This window comes from Natrix helvetica, assembly GCF_964273705.1.
Source record: "Natrix helvetica genome assembly, chromosome: 7".
Classification (NCBI taxonomy): Eukaryota; Metazoa; Chordata; class Lepidosauria; order Squamata; family Natricidae; genus Natrix; species Natrix helvetica.
In genome coordinates, this window is record NC_138558.1 from 64,884,566 (window position 1) to 64,895,137 (window position 10,572).

Sequence of the window (10,572 nt, forward strand, 5' to 3'; positions counted from 1 at the left end):
GTGAATGCAGCTTCCCCATTGACTTTGCTTGTCAGAAGGTCACAAAAGGGGTTCACATGATCCCAGGACACTGCAACCGTCATAAATATGAGTCAATCGCCAAGCATCTGAATTTTGATGACATTACTATGGGGATGCTACAACAGTCATTAGTGTAAAAAACTGTCCTAAGTCACATTTTTCAATTCCATTATAGCTTTGAATGGTCACGAAATGAACGGTTGTAAGTCGAGGACTACTTGAAGCAGTAACAAAAGAGAACTATACTTTTAAATCCCCCTTCTAAAGAGTACTGCACTTCAGACTTACAGTATGTTTTTGTAACATGCAATATCTAGTTTGGTCTGAACCTTGCCTTCTCTTTTTCGGTGAAGTGTAAAAACATTGTCATGTACACCATATACCTGGGTTGCAGTCTAATATTAAATTAATCCCAGCAATTTTACTGAGGATCCAGTAAAATTTTCCTGACACCATTTCCTATTTACCAAATTTTTCCAGCCACACAGAAAGCACTGTTCTTAAGGTAAACAGGAACAATGATCAGAATTAACAATACAGCATAGTTGTCAGCCATCCCATTGGTAAATGCAGCAGAAGAAACTCCTGGGACATTATTCTACCAAGAGTAGAACTTTACTAATAATTCCACATAGGCACAGACCTAGCAAAGCCAGTTTCCAGGAATAAATTATCGCAAACGGGCAAAGGTAAAGTTTTGTGCCTTCAGTGGTACATCTAAGAATACTTCATGCACTTCCAGTCTCACTTCCTTGTGCACATAGAGATGCACACATAAATATTCAGATATGTGGCAACTCCTTCATCCGTATGTGAAGATTTTTATGAACAGATACACACATAGGTACTTTCCATTACATACAGCTAGACACACACACTTTTCTCACATAGCACTAAAGTTGTTGTACTGTGCAATTATTGGCAAGACAATTTTTGAGTAACATGCCCTAGACGTTCTGCCCGTTTTGGTGATCCCCTTCCTTTGGCTGGCTTCTGCTATCCAGCTTACGCTCTCCGTCCTTAGCAATAAGAATGATGATTGTCAGATCATCCTTTTGTAATATTTACCATCCTGTTGTAAGAGCTGTAAGACCATCTTTTAAATAGCATAAAATATAGTTCTTCTTATCACTCGTTATTGTAAAAGTAATTCATGTACAATGTGCAAAATATGTTACCTAAAAATTGCAGCACAATGTCCTAAAGTTATACCCGTGTTTCCCCAAAAATAAGACCGGGCTTTAGATTAATTTTTGCTCCAAAAGATACATTAGCGCTTATTTTCAGGTGATGTCTTATTTTCGGGCAAATAGGGTACTAAATGCATTCCTCTGGCTGACAATCTTAACTGGGACTTATTTTTTTTTGGGGGGGGGGTAAGGCTTGTATTATGAGCATCCGGAAAAATCATGCTAGGGTTTATTTTCCAATTGGGTCTTATTTTCAGGGAAACACAGTACTTTCTCAAATTACGCTTCCTTAGTGTTTCATGGTTCCTTGTCTCATTTTACCATAATGTCAGGTTTAATGTTCAGAATGAAGTTGGGGCTCTTGTTTTACTGTTGATTACAAAAATGTCAAATGAAGTTGGGAACATAATGCCTGAATATACCTCCAGTGGATTAGTAGACATTCCTCAGTCTTCCTCTCTGCCCACCCACCGCCTCTATTTTCTAGGATCCCCTAGTACTTCATATACTGAAGGTATATAAAGAAAATTGACTAAATTAACGCAGAACATTTAATTATTATACAATGTAGTAAATGAGGTATTGTGTTTATTTCTGTAATTGATAGCATTATTGATGAGTGAGCTAATTTTGCCTTGTTCATAACTTGTTCAACCAGTTAGAAATACAACATTTTCAGACTAAGTTCCATTTTGTAATTAAGCTAAAGTAATATCTGATGGTCCATGGGCTTTTTTAAAAAAAATCAAATTTATTTTCTAAAATATTAGAAAGGAGAAAATCTCCCTCCCCCCGCCCTTCCTTTAATAGAGCCTGTGGAAAGAGTACCATGATCTCCATTCTGAGGAATAATTTGACTCCAATTGAAAAGGCACAGCAGGAATTGTTGCATCAAACATTTCCAAAAGGGTGCTGTGTTTAATTTATACAATGAATTAAAAAAAATAGTCAAAAAGTCTTCCTAGCGTGATACTACTTTTAAATTTACAAGAAATCCTCTCCCCCAATCCTCTCCCCCCAAAACAGTTAGTTACAACTGTTTTCAGAGTAGCAAAATGAGGGCTTTCTATGTTCAGGATTTTCTGATGGAGATATAATCCGTATGCTTAAAATAAAATTGCAGTATATATAGTTATTCCTATTGTTAGTAAAACTGTTGTGCAGTTTTATGGATTGTGTTTATCCCCACATGGCCATACTTTCCCTTGGTTTTTCAGACCCAGATCTTTTGTTTGAATAATGTGTTGTAGACCATTAAAGATGCCTTGAATTGACAACTTAAAAATTATCTTTTATTTAAGGATCATCTTCATGATAGAATTACATTAAAACCAGTAGTTAAATTTTTTATTGTATAATTTTAGAACTACTTCATTAAGTTTCTCTAAGTAATAGATTTTTTTAATGGTCCATCGTACACAAAGGGGAGTCATGTCCATGACTCCTCAGTAAATCCACATGACCCACTGTGGCCCTTTTATTTATTTAAGATTAGGTTGAAGTGGTTTCCATAAGTAATCGTACCTTGTTCCCAGATAAGAAGTATTAATCTGGTTTTAAAGAAAAAACACATCTGATGGTTAGTGTTCAAAATCTTCCTAATGTCTTTTCCCCTTTTAGTTTTGTTTTGTGTTATCAAATGTTCTTAGAAAGTTTTCTCTATGGCTGTGATTGAAAATCTCCAGTCTTGCTCTCTAGATCAAGAGCCCCTCTTGGGCTGTGAATGTCCTCACCTGCTCCTCACTGTAAATCACTGAGCTGTCAAGTATCATGATTAATTAAGCTGCACATGCCAGTCTCTCTCTTTTTTCCACCTGGCAAATAGAGGGGAAAGGAAGCTTGATCTAAGAATTGAGTGATGCTCTTTAAAGTCACCTTTTCTTCCTCGGCTTTCGAGGTACTTGCGAATGTTTCATTTAAATGTTCATTCCCATTTTATTTAGTGGCCAGGGGTTGAGCAGATTTAAATACTTGGCAACATTTAAGTAACGATGAAATGATTGACAAAACTGGGATATTTTTATAGAGGGAAACATCAGTGGCATCTACATTAAAACTTAGGACGGGACAAATTGACATGAAAGTATTTTTTAAAAGCTTGATTTCCACATGTTTAATATTGTTTTTTTTTTAATTGGTTTTTATGTCACCTTAAATCAGGATGCCGTTCAATTTGTGCTTAAGATTTCCTCCAATTGAAGAGTAACAGTCATTAAATGTTAATTTTTTTTTTAATCTGCAGAAGGCTCCTTCGGAGGGTTGCATTGAACCTTCCTGTGTTCAGTTTCCTATTTATAATGTAAAGTGTTTAATTGTGCTAGTATTTGGGAAGCTGGTTTCTTTGCCACCCTTTCTCCATCCCCTCCATGCAAGCAATGAAATTTAAATTGTACAGCAGCCGTAATCTATTATTTAAAAGGCTCTGGCAAGAAAGATTACAAGGTAGCTTCACATTTTTTGAATCGGGTTTTGCCATTGGTTTAACAGCGGGTGGGCACAGGCAGATGCCCTATTGCCATTTTTCACCATTGATAGAGTAGCCTTTCAGAGTCAATGAGCTCTGTCAATGTGAGCTTGTCAAGGCTACAACTTCATAGACCTGAGAGGCGGTTTGAGAGGTCAGCCCTTTTCAGGTTTGCTGTGATGCAAATGAGCTTTAATGCTTAAACAACTATTGGAATTTTTATGTCTGCTCCTTGTTCTTTTTTTCCTTCACAAAGTCATTGACGAGACATTCAGTGCTTTTTAAATTGGAAGTTGCATTGTGCTAAAGACCTAGTACAGATTTACTGAGGGCTGAAAGCAGTTAGATCATGTTCTTTTCATGGTGCGATTAGAATCAAATCGATTTCCCTACAGCCTTCAGCATTCAGATGGCAATTTTAACAAAGCTTAGGGGGCTAGACAAGGGACAAAACGACTGAACTGAATGTTAATTACACTCTGCAGCCTTATTTTCTTTTGATTTGGAGCTGACTGGCAACTAAATTAACAAAAGTGTGACCATAACTGCTGCCCTATTTTCATTTAAAAGGAGAGCAGGCTCTAAAAGGCTATCTTTACAAAGAAACAAGAGAGGTCTGCTGATCATTGTTAAAGGGCAGGCCTCGTCTTTCATAAAATAAAATAAAAAGTATTAGCCAAAAGTAACAGAACTTCAAAAACTACAATGCGGTAATTTAGTCTTCACTATTTAAAAGCTGACTGGAATCCCTTCTTTTTAGGGAAAAAAGATGGCACAGAACCTTACAATTCATCCGTAATAGTTGGATTCTTTCATGTAGGCACAACTGAGATTTGTGCATTTGCATTGGTTGGAAACGCAAAGAATCTCTCCCCCCCCTTTATTTTAGCCCATAAATACTTGCATGTATACATGTTCACTCACAAATATGTTTCCCTATAGAACAATTCACATACTGTTTTCTTGCTTTTTTTTTTTGTCGATACTCAGTAAATTTGGAGAGTAAGTTTAAATTTTATTTTTTTAAAAAAAAAAATCTTGCTGGACCAGGGATGCAGTTTATAACACCTCTTGTTTAGCTTCAGTTGAAGTGCAAGATGCTTTTCCACCCCCCCTCTCTCTCCCTCAATGCCCCCCCTTCTCTTTGCCTTATAAGGAAACTGCAGCTGTACAAAGTTGAATTTGCCACAAGGCTCAGTGATCCATGCCTTTGCACCTGCAACACTAGTCTCATCTCAACACCTGGTGTCATGATTTATCCTCCCTTATGCATAAAGACTACAAACCCCGTCTTATTGTTGTGTGGTTGATGGCACGGCCGTCAAATGACTATAAACAGTAGGATGTATTTCTGATACAACTCAATCAGAACGCTTACTTGAGTGTTTAAAGTTGCGTGGTTTTGCAGGAAGATTTAATTCCTGTGTTTAGAACTGAGTATTGAAGTGCAGGAGATTTAAGGATCAAATGCTTTTGCATAATTTTACACGATGTGTTAAGTGAGAGAGCATAGATTTACAACTCGTATCTGTTTTATATGAAAATCCCTATTGTTCTTGTGTAGGTTGCTTGAAAAATGCATCCCATTAGATTAGATTCAGTGGATTGTGAATTAATGACTCTGTTCCTAAAAAAAAACCTTTGTTAATGCATAGCTTCATAAGTTTTCCAACTATTTGGGTATTTCTTAAAAGTTGCTTTGCTTCCATTTTACTCTCTATAAGCATGCATAACCTTTTATTACTACGACCCCAACAAGTAAATATACAGTACAACAAACTACCCTTTACTAAGTTCTCTTTTCTGCCTACACATTTTCACATACAGCCAGTTGCAAAACAAACTCCCCCCTCCCCACAAAGCAACTTGAGAATAAAAATTCTTTTTACTTGCCTTCTAGACACGAAGATCGATTGAGAAGTTATTAGAATGGGAAAACAATAGATTATACCACAAGGTGAGTACTGCAGGGAGCAGCTTCGTACTGCTGGGGCTAGAGTGGCTCAGTATGGAAACAGATGCTTTTGTTGAAGGCCAAATATGAAAAGTGAACAAACGGGGGTGTCTCAATGCCGGCAATAAAACATTGCTCATTTTTCTTCTTCCCCTTTCTCTCCGTTGTCTAGTTGTGCTTGCATTGGAGGCTAAGCAAAAGGAAATGTGAATCGAGTAACATGATGGAATATGTAAGTTAAAGGGCTGTTTTGTGCGTTTCTCTATTAAATGATCATTTATTTTGCTTCTGATCTTATTCTTTCCACGATTATTAATCAGCAAAGGTGTCAGCAGGCTTAATCGCCTGAGTGGCATAGATTTTCTACGGTTCACAGATGCATGGCTTCATGCGCAGGGCTGATTTATAAAAGTTATGAATGACTTGAAAACAAGGCTTCACTGTGTCCTTGGAGGAAAAAATAATAATAAATTAATTGCCAAGATAAAATGGCTTGCACATGTGCTGATGGGGTGTGAAATTTTCAAATGCCGTATAAAAAGAATAACTGCAACTTTGGTTACGCAGTGAATTAGACGTGGGCTGTTTTATATAATGCTAATCAAGTCTTGGCGTATGGAAAAGACCTTTCAACTGAGCAGTTGGAGCTTAGGAACCTCTATAAAGACTTTGTAGATTTTAACTGCTCCCATATCTCAGCAGCCCTGAAAGTGCAGCCGTCAACTCTAACGTTTTAAAAGCCTCGATTGTAAGAAAGGAAGTTTAGGTCGTCTTCCTGCTTCTGAAGCAGAACTTTGCATATTGTTATAAAGACTTTTGAAGATGCAAAAGTTCTTCCTTTCGCAGTCTTTGCAATTGAAATCGCTCTGCTTTATTGTTCTTTGTATTTTTCTGGGGCGCACAAGGGAATTGACTGCAATAAAACCAGCCCTCTCTAACAAATATACTATTGCAAAATATACCAGCATTGTGAAAATTTAAGATATAAGCAGGGGTTAACAAATTAAGACTAACCTGCAAAAGTATCTTGCTTTAGCTATTTCTAACATCCATGCCTTTTAATTATATATCTTGTCTATTATTTAACACAATGCACGCATTATAGACAGTATGTTAGAAGATTGATTTAAAACAGTGCTTAAATAGTTACAAATTATCTTAAAATCATCTTTTCTGTTAGCACTGAAAAAGAGGAAATACTAAGGCCTATATCTAGCCTAAAACATAAAAGACTGCCTAAAATGCCCTTTTTACAGAGTAGCTCTATTCAACAAACTGTTTCTTTTTAACATCTATTATACTTAACATGTTAATTTATGATCATCTATTATAGCGAACATGTTAATTTATGATAGCAGACACATGATAACTTTGCAATAATTGAAGGCAAGAAAAGAATTTTTGGCACTGGTTTTTAAGATTGGCTATGTAAAGAATTCAGCACTTTATTTTAACAATTACTTCAAGCTTCTGGCCTTTATAAGACCATAATAAAAAATAATAGACTTTTTGCCTGCTCATATAGAGATACTCTGATTACAATTACCGCTTTTCCAATAAGATGTTCAGAGGGTAATAAGTTAATATCCTAGCCTTTGAGCCTATTTTAATAGTATTATAATGCACACAACAAAATCCAGGTCAGTTTAGAAAGCAGCTGTGCAGAATTTCAGATTCGAAGAAGGGCACATGAGTGTGCAGGCAACAGCTGGTGGCAGCCCTCATAAACCACATACCAGTTTTCACAGGATCATGCTGCAGTGGTGGAGGCAGCCACACAATTCTGAGAAAAGATGCAGCTGCTTTAAGCAATTGCTGGTAGGTAGCATGAGAGGGCTGCTATCTGGTTCAAAGTGCCAGTTTAGCTTTCCCTTGAAAATATGAAAATATTAATGAAAGCTGCTTTCATCATCTATCACTTGGTAATGGGCTTATACTGGAGCCATTTTTCTTCCTCTTGGTTAACCTTCAGAATTAATTGCTCTGAAATGGCTAGTAGTACTTTGACCAAGAGACTTTAGGCATGGTAAAATGGGCATGTTCACACAGCCTGCATTTTCTAAGTAGACCCTATCTCAGTGATGGTGAACCTGTTGTGTTTTATATGCATGAGTTTCAGGTTCCTTCTTCCTGTTTCCAGTTAAAATGATCACACTAGAATCGATCTAAGATACCTTCCATTGGTCTCGTAGAGATGCTGTCCAGCTGAAAACATGCCCAGGTAGTTAAAACAGATAGAGACCCAATTTGGGGTAGTGGTTTAGGCATCAGGCTAGAAGCCACGAGGCACGAAGCCAGCTGGCTGATCTTGGGCTAATCACTCTCAGCCCTAGGAAGAAAATGCAAGGGCAAACTACTTAGTTAAACAAAATAGATTCACTTTTGAAAAAGTAATTTCCTTTTTCCCGACCACATATGCGTCAGTTGCAAAAATATTTTTAAACTGGGAGGAAATTCAAAAATAATCGTTTATGTACAATAAGGGAGCAGCATAAAAGCAAAATTGAAAGCTCTCTTGGCTTTGCCTATAGCAGTGATGGCTAACCTTTTTGTTGTTGCGTGCTGAAAGCGTATGCACCCATAATGCAATGCCCCCCACATGCCCCGCCCCCTGCGTGCACCCCCCCCCCCGCATGAATGCAGGACCCCCGCACTCCCCCTGCCCCAGTGCATGCATGTGTGACCCCGCACATTCACCCCACCCCATGCATGTGCGTCTCCCACATGGACCCCACACATGGGCAGCAGAGACCCGAAAACCAGCTGGCCAGCGGGAGGAAGCTGAGCTGGGGTGCCATAGGCTCGCCATCACAAGCCTATAGTAATTTGGATCCTGGCTATGGGTTATTCCCTTGTCATGCTGAAAACATCTGCTAAGAAACTTTGAAAATAACAATGCTGTCCAATAATTAATTTTCTCTTTCTCTTTCTTTTTTAATAGGTCATTCTTATAGAATTTTTACCAAAGACACCAATTTTCCAACCAGATTAGCATTTGCTTTACCTAGAGACTTCCTGAGTATGTTTCATTTCCAATGGTGCCTTGCTTGGTGCTCTCCTTGTAATGATACAGAGTTGGTTCTACAGGATCTTGTGGTCGTCTTCGTTCTTTTCCTTTCCGGGTTTTTTTTTTTTTTTGAACAACATGTTCAAAGTTCATTTTGTCAAATTTGGCACATAGCATTCTGTGTGATTTAAATTATTACCTTCCCCTCTTTCTGTTAATGAACCCTGGTGTTGAGGTATGGTTAATATGTGTGGGTATGTGTTTGAATACGCACACACACACATACATGTGTGTGTTTCTATGTGTATATATGCATAGCTATTATATACAAATGAAAATAGCTATAAGTATTCTAACCCCCCAAGATAAGACATGAAAATTGGCAATCATTTTTAACCCATGCACTTGCATCTCTAAATCTACATCTCACCATATTTGGCTGATGACAATATCTGTTTGTATCAGATCCCCCCCCCTTTTCACTGGGATATAAAACCAATCTCTTCTGAGCCAACAAGCAGTATTCCTACATAGCCCTTAGCATCCATTCCTTTTCTTGCATCTTGAAAAAACTCCCGTCTGCTCAGAAGATGTTCCTCCTCCAGAAACTTGGACATAGATTGCTATTTCTCCACGAGAAGATGTACGTCGCAGATTTGCAGGTGTCTAATGGCTAATCCTGCTCAGGACTGTAAAATTGACTAGTATTTCCCTAAGAGGGCTGCTGCATGGACAACAGTTAGGTAATCTTCCTGTGGCTAAGAGATTAAGAAGTGACTAAAGAGAACCCAGGGTTCTACTCCTAATCTCTTAATCATGGTGAAAAATAAATAATTAAAGTGATATTTTGTTTATACCAACTCCATATGTATTTGTGTGGGTGCTTGGGAGAGAGGGGAGAGTGAATGAGTGAGTGAATATGTCTGTCGGCGTGCAAGCCAGCGAGCATTGTGGTTCATGCCATGTATCAGCTTTCTTATTGTTTACCCGATTGAATAGTACACGAGGATGCAAGATGGGCAGAAATCTATTTGTTAATATTTCAGTCGGTTTTTTTGAGTTATTGAATGTTACAGTGTTTGGCTCCAACCCATAGGAAGCTGTATTTAAATCCCATTAAAACCACTGGGCCTACGTTTATTGGTTTCTAATGTTCTCAAGTTCTATTTATTTCATTAGGACTTACGTGCGACTAATCTTCTCCTTTCTTTATTTTGAAGCTTTCCCTTGGGTTGGGGCCTTTGTGTGTAAAACATTAACAGCATTTGTACCAGATGCTAGATGTGTCGTTAATGTCTTGATTTTTACATCTGTATTTCAGGTGGATGAATTTTAAAAAATGGTTATTTGAATTAATAGTTTACTGAATGTCTGGAGTAAATACTGCATTCTAACTTTTAAATTTTATGTTTACATGGTTAGCTTTCTGTTTTATTTTATTGTTTGCACAAGGAAACATTTAAAAAATATGAGTATGTAATATTATGCTTTGGTCAGGCCAGTTTTTAGTTTCTTGGCTGTGCATATCTTCATGTATTAAGTTCAATGCCTGTTGTATGCAGTTACTTCTGAAACATTTGTTTCTGGATTTTAATGTAGATGAAATGTAACATATTTTAAGGGCCTGTTCTTCATGTAGCAGAGCAATAATGTGAATAGCCAACGAATACAGTTTGCATAATATTTGTATTAATGAAATGTTTATCCCACTATTACAACAATATCAGTTCTTTTCATTTAAATATGTGTTTTGCTTTATTGTCATATACAGATACGTTGTCATATACAGATATTGTGTATTTGCCAATGTTCGCTACTCACAGCAGATTGCTAATTATTTTGAATATATTTTGTGACAATTTAAAGCTCTGCTTGCATATCACACCATATAGTGACTCCAATATACTTTCATTGGCTAATCTTCTTGTTGTTCATT

General features: G+C 37.3%; 1 protein-coding gene across 1 annotated transcript in view; it reads left to right on the top strand.

The window, feature by feature from the left end:
• The window catches only part of CHIC2 (cysteine rich hydrophobic domain 2), a 40,871-nt gene extending 30,514 nt beyond the window's left edge, over positions 1 to 10,357 (top strand). Inside the window, exons 4-6 of the mRNA XM_081959675.1 lie at positions 5,576 to 5,632; positions 5,802 to 5,861; positions 8,571 to 10,357. Of these exons, the coding sequence (XP_081815801.1) occupies positions 5,576 to 5,632; positions 5,802 to 5,861; positions 8,571 to 8,621 (168 nt within the window). The 3' untranslated portion in view covers positions 8,622 to 10,357. The remainder of the gene's footprint in view (positions 1 to 5,575; positions 5,633 to 5,801; positions 5,862 to 8,570) is intronic.
• The last annotated feature ends 215 nt before the right edge of the window (positions 10,358 to 10,572 follow it).